We start from the raw sequence: 21,737 nt of genomic DNA on the forward strand, positions 1-21,737 counted from the left end.
CTCAGGCTACCCTGGGGTCAAAGCTGGGAAATAAAGGAGGGAAAAAGAAACAGGAAACTCATTGCCAAGCATTCTTCAAATTTTGACTTCCCTCCTCAATCTGCCTGCTGTTGTTTACTTCTCAGAGTCTTTAGATAGTCTTATCTCTCAACTGTAAGGAATATATAAATGAGGTAACAGTTTTAAAATGTTATTTTTATTATTAATAAAAACATATTGACAAAATTTTAACAGTAACGGCTAATGCCTATATTATATATCATGCACTGTTTCACTTTACAAAGGATAACTCAATCCTTCAATCAGTGAGATAGGTACTATTATTATTCCAACCTTGCAAATAAGAAAATTGAGGCACAGAGAGCTTAAATAACTTGTTTGAGATCACAGAGATAGTAAGCAATGGATCTAAGATTTAGCTCCAAGCAGTGTAAAAGCAGTGTGACTCCAGATTAACCACTGTTTGTATTGCTAGCCAGTATGAAAATTATTTAATCTAATAAAGTGATTTAAGCCAAACTTAGTCTTGGCTTTGAAAACCTTTACTTCCTGATAATCAACAAATCTGTACTGGCAAACCATAATTTAGAGCAGGAAATACTTGAGAAAAAAATTAAAGACTCTAACACTTAAATCTTACACAGCTAAATATAAAGTAAATTTAAGCAAACCTCTGGCATGTTTCATATTATAACCTGATATTCTGGCCAGAACAGTCTGTATCCATTGTTCCAGGGTCAAAAGTTGACCAACAGCTTCTGTATTCTCACTGAAAAATGACATTTAAAAATTATTAAGCCTTTGGCACGAAGTCAGACTGAAAAGCTGCACTTGTAGAGTCTTTCTATAGATGAATGGCTGTATAAAAAAAGTCAAACTCCTTCAGATTAACTTCCTAGGTCATAGAAACACTTGTGTCTATAAGTACAGTTTTAGCATCATTTATAATAGCCACAATGTGGAAGGAACCTAAGTGTCCAGTGACAGATGAATGGATAAAGAAGATGTAGTATATACACAACAGGATATTACTGAGCCATAAAAAAGGATAACACCTTGCCATTTGTGACAACATGGACAGATTTAGAGGGTATTATGCTAACTGAAGTACGTCAGGCAGATAAAGACAAATACCATATGATTTCACTTATATGTGAAATCTAAGAAACAGAACAAATGAACCAACAAAGCAGAAAGAGACCCATAAATACAAAGACAAACTGATGGCTGCTGGAGGAGGTAGAGAATGGGCCAAAAGGGGTGTAGGGGAGTGAGAAACACAGGCTTTTAGTTATTGAAAGAATAAGTCATGGGGACGAAGACACATCATAGGGAATATAGCCAATGGTACTGTAATAGTGTTGTGTGGTGACAGATGGCAGCTACACTTGTGGTGAGCACAGCATAACACATAGACCTGTCAAATCACTGTGTTGTACCCCCGAAAACACAGTAACACTGTGTATCAACTATATGTCAATAAAATAAATAAATAAATGTAAAAAATGTTGTTTGGGGAGGGAGGAGAACTTTAAAAGGAATAAGATACCACTCATAGGCCCAACACCTAGAATTAAAACATGTCAACAAAGGGAATCACCATTCTAGTCATTCAAATAAAAAGCCAGGTGTCATCACTGATTTCTCAGATTCTCTCACAGCCCACCTTCAAACCCAGCAGCTATTCTTCCTGGTTTTACCTTCTAAAACATACACCAAGTTGATCACTTCTTTCTACCTCCACTGTTACTACCCTAATCCAAGTTACATTATCCCTCACCTGAACTTTTTCCTGTTTCCACAACAGTGCTTCATTATTATCTATGTATTCATTGTATAACAGCCAAAAGGACCTTTTAATGTAAATCTGGTCTCACCCCTCTGTTCAAAATACTCCAATGGTTTCCCATCACACATAAAATATTTTGTGTTTTTAATACTAAAAATAAAATTCTAATTTCTTACCTTATAAACCCTTTTATGATCTGGTTCTTTGCTTGTTCCATTCCAACATACTACCTGTCTGCTGTGCCTCAAACATGCTGATGTATTCCTACTTTGGAGCATTTGCTCTTTCTATTGCCTCTGCTCAGAATTCTCTTCTCCCAGAGATTAACAGTACTTGTCTTCTACTTCATTTAGGTCCCTATTCAAATTTCATTATCCCAAAGAGGAGCTCCCTGATGACTGTGTCTATAGTCTTATGCATCTGATCTGTTTCTAGCCTTTTACCTTGCTGCTTTAGCTTTCTCATAGTATTTCTCACTTTGTATGCTTATTGTTCATCTCTCCTTTCTGTAATACAAATTCTGTAAGGGCAGGGAACTGATCCAAACTTTTATTTACAAACAATGAGACTAGAAACAATGTTATTAAAAGGGACTGTTGAAGGACAGTCTTGAGTGAAGTGAAATTATATAATGAACTGTGCCAAAATTCACATATCTGGGCATATACTTGACCTAAGAATTTTTCAGTTCTCAGAAAGTTCTCAGAAAGTGTACTATGCTTTAAAAATATCAGTTTATTACTAGTTTTAAGTTTTTTTATTCACTTAACTTTCATATCTTAGATTATACTCATACTGATTTTCTAAAAACAAAAGAGGCAAATACATCGAACTACGTAGGAAGGTTCAAGTGCCGAATAAAAATGTTATATATAATTATGTATTTCAGATCCTAAGTAACAAAGGTGTTATTACAAATTAAAAGTGTCACAGTGTTCAAAGAGACCCAGTTCTAACTTCAGAAAGGACTGGCCTGAGGCATCCTATTCTTCCTTTTTACTTTAAAATATTTTATTTATTTAAGAGAGAGTGAGAGAGAGAGAAAAAGAGAGTACACAAACATGACAGAGTATGAACGGAGAGGGGCAGAGGGAGAGGGAGAAGCAGACTCCCCACTGAGCAGAGAGCCCAACCAAGGGCTTGATCCCAGAACTATGAGATCAGGACCTGAGCCACAGGCAGAGGCTCAAACTGAGCCACCCAGGTGCCCCTGTAGCATTCTATTCTTAAAGACATCAAGGGGAGTAGGTACTGAATATTCCTTTAGAGAATAATTTACATGTTTAATAATCCTTATTCGGGAAGCCACTGTGTAAAAAAGGCTTATACAGGCTAACAAGAAGTTGGAAAGGTCACTTAATTTTATTATGATTTGTTTTGTCTTTGTCTTCATGTATATAGTTAGGTAAGGCTTTGGTGGAGTCAGATCTGGGTTCAAATCCTAGGTCTGTCTTGGGGCAAGTAAAAACCACTCATTGTCTCCAATTCCTTATCTTTTTTTTTTTTTTTAAAGATTTTTATTTATTTATTTGACAGACCACAAGTAGGCAGAGAGGCAGGTAGAGAGAGAGAGGAGGAAGCAGGCTCCCCACTGAGCAGAGAGCCTGATGTTGGGCTCGATCCCAGGACCCTCAGATCATGACCTGAGCTGAAGGCAGAGGCTTTAACCCACTGAGCCACCCAGGTGCCCCTCCAATTCCTTATCTTTTAAATGGCAATAATGGTACCTGCCTTTGTTAGGCTATTTGAGTATTAAAAAAATAATATAGCAAGTGCTTGGTAGAGTGCCTAGAACATATCAATTATTCAAAAAATAAAAGATAAATGCTTCCAGTGCCATCTTCTTCCTAAAATATGACATTTTGTGTCCCAAAATGCTGAGTAGAAGACAATTTTCAAATCAGGTTTTCTAATGACATGTAATAGTAGAGATAGAACAACTCCTTATTGACCCTAATTGCCAAGCCTATCACCCTTGAGCACTTTTGTTGTGGAAACATGTTAAAAGTGTTTTTATCAACAAAATCATTTTCTACAGCAAAACTTAGGTCAATTATTAAAAATGTACTGCATTTAAAAAAAATAACAATAATACTGTATCATCATGTATAACAGTGACAACATAGAAAATATATAATTAAGTGTTACAGTTATCATAACAAGTGCATAAATTCGCCGTCAAGTTCCACACATAGATGGTTAGAACAAAAAGTTTAAAAACTTAGTCTAAAAACTCAAAATCTATCCCAAGATACACAATGAATCTAGTGTTTTTTTTACTTTTACAGTTAAAATTTTGTCCACATCTCCACAAGCAGAAAACTGGATCTTCTGAAAAAACAGAATTAAAATAATAATACAAAGACCTTTAAAGAAACCAAATTCTAAAAAGTAACTGTGATCGTATCAAAGGACTAGATGAAAGAAATGAATCTTCTTGGCATCTTGTCTCCTTATGTGAATGCTAAGGTAGAGATCCAAGTTCTATTACTTTCATGACTATTAGAGATACACACACAACATACAGATTTGAATTAATGAACATTAGTTATTTTAGAGACCAAACACTGGGGCTTTTCATCATATTTTTAAAGTAGAATGCAAGTTCTGAAAAGAAAGAGTTTTATATTAAATAGCAAAAAAACCCCCCTAGCAATCAAAACAGACACAAATGAAAGGATTAAAGATAGCTTTAAAAAAAATTAACCAAAACATGAATTAAAATATACCTGCTTATCCTTTGAGGTTGTAAAGGAATAATGGGGATCACAGTATTACACAGAGACTTGCAAAGAGGGCAAAGATATTCTCCACTCTCTAAGTCGAAAAGGTCAACATGAATGCGCTGCTGAGAGCTCAGTTGTACAGCTTCAAAATACCTGCAAAATTCCAAGGCATGTGTCCATTTAGAACAACGCATTTATCTTTAATCTTTAATCCAAGTGGCAAAAATCTGGAGTTTTTGCCTCAATAAACATCTTTAGCATCTACATGCCACAAAACCCAAGTTACAATTACAGAAGAAACAGAATACCCATTCTTTTGGGGGCAAACTGGAAGATCTATCAGGGCAGAAACAAATTTAAAAAAATTCTACTGAATCATAACGTGGCTCCTAACTCAACAGCATGGAAATACAATGTAGACACTAGTTCCCTCATTTCTAACAGCCAACTATAGTAGTAAAGGCTATTACAGGAAAATTGTGTATTTTAATAATGTCAAAAGGGTGAAACCTATATGAAGATTTCCTAGGAATTATAGTTCGGAATTTTTCTCTTTTAGAGGTGGAACTAGAATTTGTCCTATTTTATCTCAAAGGCATTTTTTCAAGGAAATGAGATTTTTTAGGAAGAAAGATTACAGCTTCTTTTATACAAATACTGATCAAGAGTAACTAGCTTATGGAGAGGAAGTACAAAGGGTAGTGAAAATTTAAAGCTAGTAAATTTTTACACCCATTTCTAAAGGTGATAATGAGTATCATGCGAACAAAATGGGCAATTAAAACTGCTCAATTATTCACATAAAAAGGAAGAAAAGACATGAGAAAACATGCCTTTTTGTGGCCTTTAGTGAACTTCAATTATTCCTAGTTTCTTTCAAGAACATGTCAGAAGGACAACTTACTTCTGCCAGCACACTGCATGCATTACATGGCCACAGCTTCCTGTGTAAGTTCCATATGCCAGGTCTGGATCCATGAAAAGCGGGTCCACAATTTCTGGTACAGGAAGACAAAAATAGGAGGTATGTATTCATCTCCCCCATGGTCATAAAATGAGAAAGAAAAAAAAAAGAGAGAGAGAGAGAGAGATTATCAGGTCTAAATTTTTAACCATAAACTTTCTTAGGAATATCCAACAGTATCATGACAGCAGGAGATATATTCTTAAGAGTAAAAAAAATTTTAGAGAAAAGTAAAACCTGGACTTCTAGGTAGGATTCAAAATTAAAATGAATTAATGACAACTTGTATTTTTGATTTGCATTTTTAACCTGACCTTTGGGTTTAAGTTGCTTTGTCTCATTTATTGAAGTGATTTTCTAAGATTCAAACACAATTTACTTTTATAATTTTAACAGTAATTTCAATTACTTTTTAAGGGATCTTTAAGGCATTATAATCTACTGGATAAAAGCAAAGATGAAAAGTGGTTCAAAATCTGGTTTCATTACATATAAACTCATAGCCTTGGGCAAATTATTTAACTTCTCCGTGCCTCAGTTCCTTCATCCGTAAATGGAGCCAGTATTGGTACTGAACTCAAAGAGTTGTTGTGAGGATTAAGTGAGTAAATACACAAAAAAGCACTTCATCAGTGCCTGGCATACAGTAAGTAGTCAATAAATGTTAGTCTTTTTTTTAATCATCATTATTGTTTTTATTATTGCAAGATATATTATAAAGCAGCTAACTCTGATACAATGTAAAAAAAAAAAAAAATTACCTAGTGTTCCTGCCAAGAAAATCTTTAAAATGAACCTAATCTTGAGACAACAATCAGACAAATCCACAATGTAAGACACTGTACAAAATAATAGGTCTGTATTTTTTCAAACAAATTATCATAAAAAAGGCTAAGTGACTATTTTAGATTAAATTAGACTAAAATTGACATAATAAAGGTGATGCATCAAACATATGGATCCTAAAAAAGAGAAAAGTCTAGTTAAAGAAAAAAGATATTTTGAGGGTAACTGGGAAAATCCAAATATGGATTTGACATTAAGTGACAGTCCTGAATTATTATTCATCTTTTTAAAGGTTATAATGGTATGATAGATATATAATAGATTATTCTTAATTTTAAAAAATGCATGTGGAAATATTCAGGGATGAAAGTCATATGCCTGCATTCTACCTTTAAAAGGTTCAGCAAAGAGAAATGGAGATAGGCAGGTAGAGACAGACTGAGCAGTGTGGCCAAGTATAACAAAAATTAAAATTAAAAATTAAAACTGAGGAGCCAACATGGACCTAGAGTCCATCTTACACATGGATAAAATGTGGTCTAAGTAAAGCTAAATACAGTCTCATTTCCCAAACTTCCTTCAATATTTTTTCTAATCACATAAATACGAAAAGAAATGCTCAAAAGGATATTTATTAAATAATACATACCCCCTGAGAGTTCTATAGGTTTTCCCCTGTTCTGGGTTAAGGCGGTAGATTTCTGGACACAGGCCGATAATACCATGGCATTATTTTCTATTTTCACCTCTTGTTCTTCTTGGCAGAGGATGCATGTCAGCACCTCCTTTTCAGTAACAGTCGGACCCCGTTTAGGACCCAAAGCAATTCTAGAGTAGTCACTGACTGCTGGGGTGCTACCAAGAGAAACGACCAGAAGTGAGGACACATGTTTTGGTCACTTGTCTTTATATTTTGGTAGATTTTAAGTAACTATAGGGTAAGAACTTTAAGAACAAAAATAGTAAAATAAAAATGATAACTTAGCAATATTAGCTTAAAATCTTTCCCCTTGATTTTTCTGACTCTTACCAGTTAATTTGCTTATTAGAAAATACACTTTGTGCTGCTAAGTGCAAAGAAAGCAGATCACAAAGTAGACTATATAATTATACTTAATTTATTGTACCAAGAAGCTGGGTTATGTTTTTTTCTGATTATAAAAGTAATGCATGCTTATTAAGAAATTTTGGAAAATCTACAAAGTATAAAAAAGAAAAAAAAAAGCATGATACACTCACAACCTAAAGATAACCATTTGTATATTCCCGTCCAGTTCACTTTCTATTTATAACATTCTTTATACATAATTAAGATCATATTACATATATAGATTTGCATCTTGTATTCACTTATATCTTAGTTGTTTTCTCAGGTCATTAAAATTTCTTCAGAAACATTGTTTTTAATGGTTGCACAGTACTCTTACTATATGGGCCGGTAATAGTTTTATCCATTCCCTCTTACTAGGCATTTAAGTTTCTATTCTATTTTGGTAGGCATTAAAATAAAAACTTACATCTTAATGATTTAGCAATTCTTAGTATGTACTCAATGTGTGTAATAATAATATAATAACAGCAAATATTTATAAATCACTAATTACGATGTGAGGCACTGTTTCAAATACTTTACATTATGTTAACTCATTTAATCTTTCCAACAACCCTATGAAGTAGGTCCTAATATTACCTTCCATTGTTAAGATGAAGAAACTGAGGCCTAGAGACAGTAAGAGACTTACCTAATGACTCATCACTATGAATAGCAAAGCCAGGATTTAACCCACAGGATCTGACTTCATAGGCCATGCTCTGAACTACTCTGCAATACTGCTTTACCTGAGCAAGAAGCTCCCTGAAATGTCAGAAATCTTTCGACAAACTGGGAATAACTTAAATGTTCATCATCAATGTAAATGCAATTATATCATACAGATTATTATGTAGTTTTTAAAAGGTGCAGTTTACAAAGCTACATGTTGTACAACCTCATAGGAGGTGCTCAGCAAGATGTGGGGCAAGGTTTATTTTCTTGGTTATCATAAGGACTGGGAGACAGTACTGGAATGAGTGGATGAGGAGCCAGAGATACTAACTGTCCTGCAATTCATGGAGCATGAAAAAGAACTGCTGCCCAAATGCCAAGACTGAGGAACACTGTGCTCGTTTTGTATGTAAGAAAATACTGCATAGATTTCCAAGTGAAAATGACAAGTTGCACAATGACACATACACAATACCACTTACTGCAAATAAAACAAAAAGACTGAATGATACTATATAATTTCTATAGTTCCATATATTTGTATGTAATAGCATAATAGCCATTCTGACAGGATAAATATAAAACTTATGACCAGAATATCTTCTGAGGAAGGGCAGAAAGGGGACCTGGATTTAGGCCAGTACTTAAACAGAACTTTAGTTTCATGTCTAACATTTGATTTTTTTTTTTAAGATTTTATCTATTTATTTGACAGACACAGATCATAAGTAGGCAGAGAGGCAGGCAGAGAGAGGGGGAAGCAGGCTCCCTGCTGAGCAGAGAGCCCGAAGTGGGGCTCGAACCTGAGCAGAAGGCAGAGGCTTTAACCCACTGAGCCCCACAGGCCCCACATTTGATTTTTAAAAGGAAAATGTATCAATATAACTGTGTAATTAAAATTTTATTTTTAAAAATGTAAGAGAATGCCTCTCTCTCTGATAAATAAATAAAATCTTAAAAAAAAATGTAAGAGAATGCATTTGTGACTTTGGACCTGAGAAAGCCTTTTAAGATACAAAAAATTAAAACTCTAAAAGACTGATAAATCTGTCCTTATTAACACTGAAAACTTCTCTATAGCTAAACTTCATAATTAATGCTAAAGAATTAGGGACAAAATATGGGAAACATGCAACAAAGCTTAGTACCCATAATTTTAAAGGACTTCTAAAGATCCATAATAAAACAAAAGCAAAGTACCCAACAGAGATGGGCAAAGGATAGTGACACGTAATTCCCAGAAAACAAAACACAACAGACTAGTGAACAACCTTAGGAAAAGATGCTCAACCTAGTACTAACAAGTAATCGGGGAAATTCCAACAGGCACAGATTTATAATGTTGATAGCATCTAATTTTTTCAAGTACTGATAATAGTAAGTATTGGTAAAAATGAAGGAAATAGGAACTCTCAAACACTGTTGGGAGTAGGAACTGGTAAAACCACTCTGTAGGACATTGTGGCAATATCAAAATTTCAAATAATTATGACTCAGCCCTTTCACATATTAATTCCACCCTTGAGAAGTACTTAATACAACTGTACAAGAAGGCAAATATAAAAATATGTTCTGACACATTGTTTATAACAAGGGAAAACTGGAAAATAAGGGAAAATCAACTTAAACACCCAAAGTCTGATAAATAAAATATTATATATACACACTATATATAATGCAGTAGTCATAAAGAATCATGTAGAATCTATACCACAGATCTATAAATAGTAACATGAAAAGATTTATAAGACACTGAGTAAAAAAACAATCTGTAGAACAAAAGTCAAGTTTTAATAAACTATTAAAAAACACAAAACAAAATTACTTAAGTGCATATAAATAAATGCACAGAAATAAGTTTAGAATACAAGTTACTTATTAACAGTGATTATCTGTGCAGAAAGACTTACGTAAAGGATGGTCAAAGGAAACTTAATATTTTATTGGAATGGTTTTCTTTTTTTTAAAGATTTTTTTATTTATTTACTTGAGAGAGAGACAGTGAGAGAGAGCATGAATGAGGAGAAGGTCAGAGAGAGAAGCAGACTCCCCATGGAGCTGGGAGTCCGATGCGGGACTCGATCCCGGGACTCCAGGATCATGACCTGAGCCGAAGGCAGTCGTCCAACCAACTGAGCCACCCAGGCGTCCCTGGAATGGTTTTCAATGAGAACATAATTTTATGTATGCAATCAATCAATAATAAAAAATAAATAATAAAAGTATTAAGTGACACGTAATTCCCAGAAAACAAAACACAACAGACTAGTGAACAATCTTAGGAAAAGATGCTCAACCTAGTACTAACAAGTAATCGGGGAAATTCCAACAGGCACAGATTTATAATGTTGATAGCATCTAATTTTTTCAAGTACTGATAATAGTAAGTAACTCTGAGCACATATTTGCTTATATCCTCTTGTTTGGATAAATATATGGTATCTCTTTCACTACTTTCTTTTATTAGCTATTTTTATTAACATATAATGTATTATTTGCTTTAGGAGTACAGGTCTGTGAATCGTCAGGCTTACACATTTCACAGCATTCACCATAACACATACTCTCCCCAATGTCCATAAGCCAACCACTCCCTCCATACCCACACTCCCTCCAGCAACCCTCAGTTTGTTTTGTGAGATTAAGAGTCTCTTATGGTTTGTCTCCCTCCCGATCCCATCTTGTTTCATTTTTTCCTTCCCTACCCCCCAAAACTCCCACTCTGCCTCTCAAATTCCTCATATCAGGGAGATCATATAATTGTCTTTCTCTGATTGACTTATTTTGGTCAGCACAATACCCTCTAGTTCCATCCATGTTGTTGCAAATGGCAAGATTTCATTTCTTTTGATGGCTGCATAGTATTCCATTGTGTATATATACCACATCTTCTTTATCCATTCATCTGTTGATGGGCATCTAGGTTCTTTCCATAGTTTGGCTATTGTGGATATTGCTGCTATAAACATTCAGGTGCACATGCCCCTTCGAATCACTATATTTGTAGCTTTAGAGTAAATACCCAGTAGTGCGATTGCTGGGTTGTAGGGTAGCTTAGCTCTATTTTCAACTTTTTGAAGAACCTCCATGCTGTTTTCTAGAGTGCCTGTATCAGCTTGCATTCCCACCAAAAATGTAGGAAGGTTTCCCTTTTTCTGCATCCTCTCCAACATCTGTTGTATCCTGACTTGTAATTTTAGCCATTCTGACTGGTGTGAGGTGATACCTCACTGTGGTTTTGATTTGTATTTCCCTGATGCCAAGTGATGTTGAGTACTTTTTCATGTATCTGTTGGCCAGCTGGATGTCTTCTTTGCAAAAATGTCTGTTCATGTCTTCTGCCTATTTCTTGATTGGATTATTTGTTCTTTGGATGCTGAGTTTGATAAGTTCTTTATTGATTTTGGAAACTAGCCCTTTATCTGATCTGTCATTTGCAAATATCTTCTCCCATTCTGTCAGTTGTCTTTTGATTTTGTTGACTGTTTCCTTTGCTGTGCAAAAGTTTTTGTTCTTGATGAAGTCCCAAGAGTTCATTTTTGCCCTTGCTTCCCTTGCCTTTGGCAATGTTCCTAGGAAGAAGTTGCTGTGGTTGAGGTTGAAGCGGTTGCTGCCTGTGCTCTCCTTAAGGATTTTGATGGTTTCCTTTCATCCATTTTGAGTCTATTTTTGTGTGTGGTGTAAGGAAATGGTCCAGTTTCACTCTTCTGCATGTGGCTGTCCAATTTTCCCAACACCATTTGTTGAAGAGACTGTCTTTTTTCCACTGGACATTCTTTCCTGCTTTGTCGAAGATTAGTTGACCATAGAGTTGATGGTCTATTTCTGGGCTCTCTATTCGGTTCCACTGTTCTATGTGTCTGTTTTTGTGCCAGTACCATACTGTCTTGATGATTACAGTTGTAACAGAACTTGAAGTCTGGAATTGTGATGTCACCAACTTTGGCTTTCCTTTCCAACATTCCTCTGCCTATTCGGGGTCTTTTCTGGTTCCATATAAATTTTAGGATTATTTGTTCCAAATCTTTGGGAAAAAAAATGGATGGTATTTTGATAGGGATGGCATTAAATGTGTAGATTGCTTTAAATGGCATAGACATTTTCACAATATTTGTTCTTTCAATCCATGAGCATGGAACATTTTTCCATTTATTTGTGTCTTCCTCAATTTCTTTCATGAATACTTTCTAGTTTTCTGAGTACAGATTCTTTGCCTCCTTGGTTAGGTTTATTCCTAGCTATCTTATGGGTTTGGGCAAAATGGGATTGACTCTTAATTTCTCTTTCTTCTGTCTTGTTGGTGTGTAGAAATCCAACTGATTTCTGTGCATTCATTTTATATCCTGACACTTTACTGAATTCCTGTACAAGTTCTAGCAGTTTTGGAGTGGAGTCTTTTGGGTTTTCCACATAAAGTATCATAACATCTGCAAAGAGTGAGAGTTTGATGTCTTCTTTGCCGATTTGAATGCCTTTAATTTCTCTCTGTTGTCTAATTGCTGAGGCTAGGACTTGCAGTACTATGTTGAATAGCAGTGGTAGTGGACATCCTGGCCATGTTCCTGATCTTGGCAGAAAAGCTCTCAGTTTTTCCCCGCGGAGAATGATATTCGCTGTAGGTTTTTCAAAGGTGGGTTTGATGATATTGAGGTATGTGGCCTCTATCCCTACACTTTGAAGAGTTTTGATCAAGAAAGGATGCTGTACTTGTCAAATGCTTTTTCAACATCTATTCAGAGTATAATATGGTTCTTGTTCTTTCTTTTATTAATGTATCACATCGATTGATTTGTGGGTGTTGAACCAACCTTGCAGCCCAGGAATAAATCCCACGTGGTCATGGTGAATAATCCTTTTAATGTACTGTTGGATCCTATTTGCTAGTATTTTGGTGAGAATTTTTGCATATGTGTTCATCACGGATAATGGTCTGTAATTTTCTTTTTTGATGGGGTCTTTGTCTGGTTTTGGGATCAAGGCAATGCTGGTCTCATAAAATGAGTTTGGAAGTTTTCCTTCCATTTCTATTTTTTGGAACAGTTTCAGAAGAATAAGTATTAATTCTTCTTTAAATGTTTGGTAGAATTCCCCTGGGAAACCGTCTGGCCCTGGGCTCTTTTTTGTTGGGAGATTTTTGATGACTGATTCAATCTCCTTAATGGTTATGAGTCTGTTCAGGCTTTCTTCCTGGTTTCTTCCAGGTTTCTTCCTGGTTCAGTTTTGGTAGTTTATATGTCTCTAGGAATGCATCCATTTCTTCCAGATTGTCAAATTTGCTGGTGTATAGTTGCTCATAATTTTTTCATTACTTTCTAACCAGTATGTTGCTAACATGCAATATCTAGAGGGCTGGAACTTGTTAATTGTTTAAGTTTTGCATTAATTTCTAGTTTTATTATTATCATCACCCAAGGATACCTTTACCTTCATATCTTTTTTTATCTTTAAAATATACAGTCTTCATCCTTAGGGTCCTTGTTAGCATATTCAACTTGAGGACTACAGATGCATTATGGATAATGTTACTACTGTTATTACAAAGGCAGAATTTCCTAAAACTATCTACAACACACATTGTTTAAAGAGCAATGGAAGCTTGTTTTGAAAAATAAGCATAGGAGGTATTTATAATATTTTAAATTGGAATGCTTTTATTATTTATTTATTTATTTATTTGATAGACAGAGATTACAAGTAGCCAGAGAGGCAGGCACAGAGAGAGTGAGGAAGGGAAGCAGGCTCCCTGCTTAGCAGAAAGCCTGATGTGGGGCTCGATCCCAAGACCCTGGGATCATGACCTGAGCCGAAGGGAGAGGCTTTAACCCACTGAGCCACCCAGGTGCCCCAATTGGAATGCTTTTAAAAGTACCCTTATTTTGTCTCTTTTTCTTAGTATATCTATAAAACCTCCCACAAAGCGTGACCCCCAGCAGGGTAACTGATTTCCCCAAAAGCAAACCACAATGAGACCCACAACACTAGACTTACTGATTCCCATTTTCTACCGTGCTATCCATGACCACAACTATGGGCACTGTCTTCTTTCTCTTTAAGAAAAAACTTTAAGAAAAAAAAATGAACATAAACTACCTTTTTCAAGTGAAGGATTTTTTTTCAATTTGTAATAACCACAGTCATTTTTAGCAGGTATCATAAAAAAGATGTGAAATATTTGAACTGATACATAAATGTGCATCTAAGAGTCTGTGCATTATGTAATATATTCTGCAACATATATGCTAATATAAAAGAAAATTTATAAGTTCAAAGAAACAAAAAGTACAATTAGTACCTACATTTTAACATTAAAAAAAAGAGCCTGTGCATACAAGATAACATAAGTTGATCTCGATTTTTGCCATTCCCATTTTTGTATCTTTTTGTGCATAAAGCCTCTCACCAAACTACTGTGCACTTGAACTGCTTATGAACATAAATTTACATTCATTAAGTACCTTAAGAGCTTTCACTGTACCTTTCCTAGTTTAAAAATAATGTAATTTCTCCTATTATAAAATATATTTTGGAAAAATTTTATTTAAAATCAACATGTCAAAAAAAATAAATAAATAAAGTCAACATGTCATTTTCCCTCCACAAAACTGAGTTGCTAATTTCTAGTTTTGCTTGGTTTTACCTCTCTTCCTCCATAATGGAGTCTTCTTTTCCAGACATTTCCGAGGTGCTGTCATACATGAGTTTATGAGTTTCAATGAAGTTTTTCTGTAAGGCAGACATCTGAGCCATTATCTTCTGGCGGTGCAGTCTAGCAGCTTCAGCTTTTCTTTTCCGTTCTGCTTTTTCTTTATCATGAGTAACCTGGTATTAAGAAATCACAAAAAATTAGGTAAGATCTCTTGTTGAAATTTACATATATTGTTCAGTCAGGAAAAATTCCCTAGAGTTAAAGTCTGATGAAATTTAATTACCACTTAAGACTAGATGCAATCTGATGTCTCAAAATGAGCAAGCAGGCTCCATGTATCACACAACTAATTGCTCTTCTGGTTATTTCAATAATTCAATGTAAAAGGCACAAGTACCTTGAATATCTAATAAATTGTCTTTTATACTCAATGCAGGTAGATTAAGAAATAAAGTTAGAAGAAAAAATTTTTAAATCATAACTCAATCATTCAATCAACGACATTTAATCAATTTTACCCAACTTGATGATATCTAACAGTTACTACTAGAAACCTAACACTTACTGCTAGATGCAGTGCTAAAACTGAGAACTTAAAATATTACTGAGATATATAGTGTCTTTTTATTGTTTCTATCTAACTTAAGTCCAGTGTTTTTCTTTTAGGAGGGATAGTTAAAAATCACAAGTAATAAAAAAAAAAAATCACAAGTAGTAGTATTCTCATAATTTTAAGATTAGAATCATCAAAACTTGATTTGTTATATTATAGTATTTTGTAACCTAAATATTACCAGACTTCATTGAATCTAAGATCTACCATTATCTTATGTTGCGCTAAGAAAAGAATGCTGCTGATTAAATTATAAGTCATTTGGGACTGGAAGAGATTATGATGAGTGAAATAAGTCAAGAGAGAGAGTCAATTATCATATGGTTTTACTTATTTGTGGAGCACAACAAATAACATGGGGGAAATGGGGAGATGGAGAGGAGAAGGGAGTTGAGGGAAATTGGAAGAGGAGGTGAACCATGAGAGACTATGGACTCTGAAAAACAACCTGAGGGTTTTGAAGGGGCGGGGGGTGGGAGGTTGGGGGAGCCAGGTGGTGGGTATTAAGGAGGGCACATATTGCATGGAGCACTGGGTGTGGTGCAAAAACAATGAATACTGTTATGCTGGAAAGAAATAAAAAAAATTATAAGTAATTAATTATAGGCTATATTCCAATTTCAGATATTAAAATATTTTAAAAATTAATAAAATATGGTATTTCCAACAGAGCTCCATTGTACATCAATTTCCTCTGCTTTTATAAAATATATACTTTATATTGGACAACTGTATGTCAAATACCACTAATCTCTGTAATATAGAAACACAAGCAAAAGAAGATGGACATCTCATAAACTACAGGTTCCTTCTAACAAAAAAGCAGCAGCTCTTTTACACCAGTGAAGTTCAAAGACAAAGAAGATCACCATTATTATAATGTTATTACCTCATCATTCTTAATAGATTCTGATCCTGATGTAGTTGCCACAATTAAACAAGATTTTTCTCTTAATCGCTTCACTGTGTCAAACATCTATGACAAACAGATGAAAGGTTAAAAGAAGATTTGGTTAGACTAACCAGAAACCAGAAAAACTCCCTAATTTGATTTAGTCATATGTCACAAATGTCTTAGACTTAAATTTGACATACACACACACAAATAGTTACACATGTAAACAGTTATATAAATATTTCAAGCATATAAAAAGTGACTCCTGACTATGCCAAACCTCCCCCAGTTGATGAGCAATACAGCCAAGGGAGGCTGCATACCTGCTGATTTCATCTGCAGGTATGAGCATATCCATACTTTTGTCAGGAGAAAAAATTTCTCTTTAATTTAAAATAACATTTTTAGTACAAAGATATATAAAGACAAAAATACAAAATGGAAAGTGAAATCCTCTTTTCCTGATGCCAGTTGCTCTCCTCAAAATTAAGATTATTAGGGGGTACCTGGGTGGCTCAGTCAGTTAAGCATCCAACTCTTGATTTTGGCTCAGTTCATGATCTCAGGGTCATGAGAGCAAGCCCTGCGTGGGGCTCCACTCTGGGTGTGGAGCCTGCTTAAGATTCTCTCTCTCCCTCTCCTTTTGCCAGAAAAAAACATTATCAGAATATATATTTCCTTATATTTACATATATTCTCATCAGAAACAACCCTATCATATATACCATTTCCTATCTCTTTTTCACTTAAACAATTATCTGTAGAGATACTTCCACAATAGCTTATGTAGATCAGTCTCATTCTTTTTTAACAAAAATCAAAGTTTCAACAATAGGATGGTACCTCCCCAAAACTTGTTTATATTTTGGAGTCTCATTCTCATGTATAAAAACCTCCCACAAGGAACTTACAACACAACTTTATATTAAACATTTGGGGAAAATATGCAATGATTATAAGAACTGATACTTGTACATTTTGTACATCTTGATAATAAACTTTGGTATTCTTTTTTTAAAAATTTTATTTATTTATTTGAGAGAGAGAGAATGAGAGAGTAGGTATGAGAGGGGGAAGGTCAGAGGGAGACTCAGACCCCCCACTGAGCAGGGAGCCCAAAATGGGACTCAATCCCGGGACTCCAGAATCATGACCCGAGCTGAAGGCAGTTGCTCAACCAAGACACCCAGGCACCCCATAAAATAAAAAGAAAATTTATTTTCTTTTATTTTCTAAAAGAAAATAAATTTTTGGAAATGGTTCTCCAATAGATAACATTGTGATTACAGAATATAAATGTTGAACTAAATGCAGTTCAATTTCTTTTTCCTTTTTTTTTCTTTTAAATAAGCTCCATGCCCACTGTGGAGGCCAAGGTGGGGCTTGAACTCAAAACCCTGAGATCAAGACCTGAGCTGAAATCAAGAGTTGAACTGACTGAAATACCCAGCTGCTTCGATTTTTTTCTTTTCTAGATTTCATTTATTTGAGAGAGAGAGAGAGTGAGAGAGCACACACAAGCTGGGGGCAGGAGGAGAGAGAGAGGGGAAAAGGAAATTCCATGCAGGGATACCGACTTAGGGCTCGATTCCAGGACGCCAGGATCAGGACCTGAGCCAAAAGCAGACACTTAACCAACTAAGCTACCCAGGTGCCCCCATGGCACCTTTATTTTTTTAAAAAAGATGTTATTTATTTATTTGACGGAGAGAGAGAGAGAGAGTGAGAGAGAGCACAAGCAAGGGGAGCAGCAAGCAGAGGGAGAGGGAGAAGCAGGCTCCCCACTGAGCAAGGAGCCCAATGTGGGGCTCAATCCCAGCACCCTGGGATCATGACCTGAGCTGAAGGCAGACACTGAACCCACTGAGCCACCCAGATGCCCCCTAATTTATTTTCTTAATAAGAGTTGAATATTTATGTTTTGATTTTATATTTTTAAAATGATTATATTGGCAAATTTAACACAAATACTAAATACTTGGGAATTCTATTCCAAGAGAAACCTTAATAATAACATCATACATACCAAGCATGTATAAGGAGTATCTCTAGTTACCAAAAAAGCTGACTTCTTGAAGTACAAATCAGTACAAAGACCTCCAACTGATATGAATATGGAAAATAATCACTCCATATTCTAGTTATCAAAACACTTATCTTGCTTACCACATCAGAATCGTTTTTTAAACACAGTGAGGGGAAGCTCCATAATCTTGGTTTCATGTTTCCATGTGGAGGGTTTCCCATTAAGGTAATGTTCCTTGGCTTCTCTCCCTACCCCTATTCACTCCTCCCCAAAGGCAGCAGCTTCCACTCAACAGTTCAAGCTCCAAATTCGATTCATTTTTCACTCCTTCATTTCCCTCATCCTTTCCACCATTATCTATCAGCAAATTCTATACATTCTGCCACCAAATTACACCTGAATCAGTTCAGCTTCTCACCATCTGCATCTGAGTCTTGGTCATGCTCATTTCTCAACAGGATTTCTGCAACAGTTTTCTTTTTTTCCTTTCTTTCAAGATTTTATTTTAAGATTTTATTTATTTATTTGTCAGAGAGCGAGTGAGCACAAGCAGGCAGAGGTGGAGAGAGAAGCAGGCTCCCTGCCAAGGAAGGAGCCCGATACAGGACTCGATCCCAGGAACCCGGGATCATGACCTGAGCCGAAGGCAGCGGCTCAACCGACTGAACCACCCAGGCATCCCTCAAGATTTTATTTTATTACTTTTTTTATTTTTTTGAGAGAGAGAGAGAGAGAGAGCACAAGCAGGTGGTAGGGGTAAAGGGAGAGGGAAAAGCAGACTCCTGCAGAGCAGGCTGCCTGACATGGGGCTTGGTTCCAGGACCCTGAGATCACGACCTGAGCTGAAGGCAGACGCTTTACCAACCAAGCCACCCAGGCATCCCTCTGCAGCAGTATTCTAATAGTTTCCTTGCTTTTACTCTTGTCCCCTATAATCCACTTATACCAGAGGAGCCACAGTGATCTTACAGAAGTAGAGACCAGATTATGTCACTTAAAATCCTTCACTTGTTTCCCACTATCCTCAAAAATAACATCCACCACTTTACCCTCACCTGTCAGGTTCTATCTATATGATCTTGCTCTTGGCTTATCCTGTGACCTTGCTGCCTTTCTCTCCCTCCCTCATTGTGATTCAGTCATACTGGCCTTCTTTTCTGGCCACCTTAGAGATTCTGCAGTGCTGTTTCCTTTTTGTGGAATACTGCTCCCGATTTTTAAAGTCTGGCTCCATGTCATTCAGTTTCAATGTTATCTCCTAAATGAGGATTTTTTTTTTTCTAAAGATTTTGTTTATTTATTTGACAGATAGATTACATGTAGGCAGAGAGGCAGGCAGAGAGAGAGGGAAGCAGGCTCCCTGCTGAGCATAGAGCCCGATGCGGGGCTCGATCCCAGGACCCTGAGATCATGACCTGAGCCGAAGGCAGCGGCCTAACCCAGTGAGCCACCCAGGCGCCCCTGAGGATTTTTTTTTTTTTAAAGATTTATTTATTTGAAAGAGAGAGAGAGAGAGAGAGAGAGAGAAAGAACATGCACTAGCCAAAAGAGTGGAGGGAGAGGGACAGAGAATCTTAAGCAGACTTCACCCTGAGTGCAGACCCTGACAAGGGGCTTGATGGTACAACCCTGAGATCATGACCTGAGCTGACCAAGAGATGGATGCTTAGCCAACTTAACTTGGGCCACCCAAGTGCCCCAAAAGAGGCCTTTCAGATTACTCATCTGAAATTACCCTCTATTCTCTACTGAATTATCCTTTTCTTGTGCACTGCCTGTACCTCAACTAGTGTATGCTCCATGATAGCAAGCACCTTATCTGTGCTGTTCAGAGTCCAGAAATGACCCTGGCACATAACAGGCATGCAACAGATGCTGACTGAATAATGACACAAAGGAATAAATCTTAGTTTATAAAAAAAAAAAACAATACTTCCACTAAAACATGAAAAAACATGAAAAAATGTGAGTGACCATGAAATCAGTGGTAAATGACTTTACAACTGGAGAAGAGTGGTTTAACATTACAGACAGAGGATTCTTCAATCTTTAAACCAAGATATGATACAGTTTATTTATCAAGTTCACCTGGAGTATCCATGTTATCATGTCCTTCTGGCCTTCTAACTGGGGAATTCCTTTGAGTTTTTCCAAAAGCATTTGTATATTCTGAGCATTCATGGATGAACTTCCCAATCCTTTTTTAAAACACAAAAGTTAAAATCATAAACAAAAATCTTCATAATTATAATCTTTAGTGTTATGTTATTCACATTGATAACCAAAGTTCATAATCACTCCCTTAACTACATTAATTTTTCAACATAAGAATCTGCAATGTCATAAAGTACTCAGTACTAAATTAAACAACTTGAAAAACTTGAATTATTTTAGAACTTGTAATACAATTTCCACTGGGGCCGCTAGTCAAAGCTACCTTTAATGATCTGACTCTCCCCTTTCCTCCACTTGGCTCACTATCTAGTAAAAGTAGTTAATGAGAAACAAGGCTTCCAAAAATTTGAAAGTGGGGGCTTTTTATAGTCATAAACTGAAGAGGTTTGTGATGTCTTCGAGGACCTAAAAAGTATAGTCTAGAAACAAAACATGAGATACCTTTTTCCTATTGGTCCCGTAATCAATGTCCTTGGAATGTGCTTTGATGAAACTGTCTTAATTTAATAAATAAATCAAAATACATCTTAAAAACAATCTAATCTAAACCTATCCTTTTCTGATAGGAAGAAAACAGTGCAAGACAAACACATTATCATTCACTCAGATGTCTACAATCATTTTACATTCCGGAACATAAGTATCTTCCATGGATGGGTAGTATGAATGTTATGGTGATAAGTAGTAAATATTTGTAATACTGAGACAAAGAATGAACGTAAGAAATCATCGATGTATGCATCCCCACTCAAAAAAAGGAGGGGGTTTAAGGAGTAAAAAAGATTGTAGTAGGGGATTAAAAACCTATTTTTACTGTTGAAAACAGTTAAGAACTAAAGATGCTAGGGAAAGTCTTAATTTCAGGATTGTCTATTTTTTAAGGAGTGGTAGATTAAGACTCTGTAAGAGCTAAACTTTCACTTACAAATTGGTAACTAGCTGAAGCTATGCTGAAAATTAATATTAAAACATACTTGAAGCCTTATGGTAAAAGTCAAATGTCACTTCTTCTTCAGGAGCTTTTTGAAGCTGTTGCTTTTCTTCTAGTAAACCCAATGCCAGAATATGAAATGCCTGAAAGAGGAATATGAAAAGATCTATAAAACTGTGCTTCCTTACGTAAATATACCTTAAATGAAGGTAAAAAAGAAGCAATCTGACAGATAAAAAAGGGGCAAAGGTTATGAACAAGCAGTTCATAGAAAGTGAAATGATACACATATGAAAATGTCCAACCTCACTTAAAGAAATGTGAACTGAAACAAGACCATCCTGTTTTTCACCTATTAGAGTGGCAAAAATTTTAGAGTTTAGTAAAATACAGAGCTGGCTGAGGTGCTGGGAACAGGCAC

At 35.7% G+C, this 21,737-nt stretch overlaps 1 protein-coding gene across 4 annotated transcripts in view; it reads right to left on the reverse strand.

The window, feature by feature from the left end:
• UBR1 (ubiquitin protein ligase E3 component n-recognin 1) overlaps positions 1–21,737 on the reverse strand; it is a 143,621-nt gene that overhangs the window by 39,717 nt on the left and 82,167 nt on the right. For 3 of the 4 annotated variants that reach the window (XM_004751218.3, XM_045067680.1, XM_013055460.2), the window contains exons 26-33: positions 21,360–21,459; positions 20,299–20,408; positions 16,179–16,265; positions 14,668–14,849; positions 6,915–7,120; positions 5,420–5,513; positions 4,519–4,668; positions 672–769 (exon numbers count right to left, since the gene is read on the reverse strand). In XM_004751218.3, the coding sequence (XP_004751275.1) occupies positions 672–769; positions 4,519–4,668; positions 5,420–5,513; positions 6,915–7,120; positions 14,668–14,849; positions 16,179–16,265; positions 20,299–20,408; positions 21,360–21,459 (1,027 nt within the window). The remainder of the gene's footprint in view (positions 1–671; positions 770–4,518; positions 4,669–5,419; positions 5,514–6,914; positions 7,121–14,667; positions 14,850–16,178; positions 16,266–20,298; positions 20,409–21,359; positions 21,460–21,737) is intronic. The other variant, XM_013055459.2, reaches the window with a different exon arrangement.

This window comes from Mustela putorius, unplaced genomic scaffold (genome assembly GCF_011764305.1).
Source record: "Mustela putorius furo isolate JIRA1106 unplaced genomic scaffold, ASM1176430v1.1 tig00003898_pilon_pilon_pilon, whole genome shotgun sequence".
Classification (NCBI taxonomy): domain Eukaryota; kingdom Metazoa; phylum Chordata; class Mammalia; order Carnivora; family Mustelidae; genus Mustela; species Mustela putorius.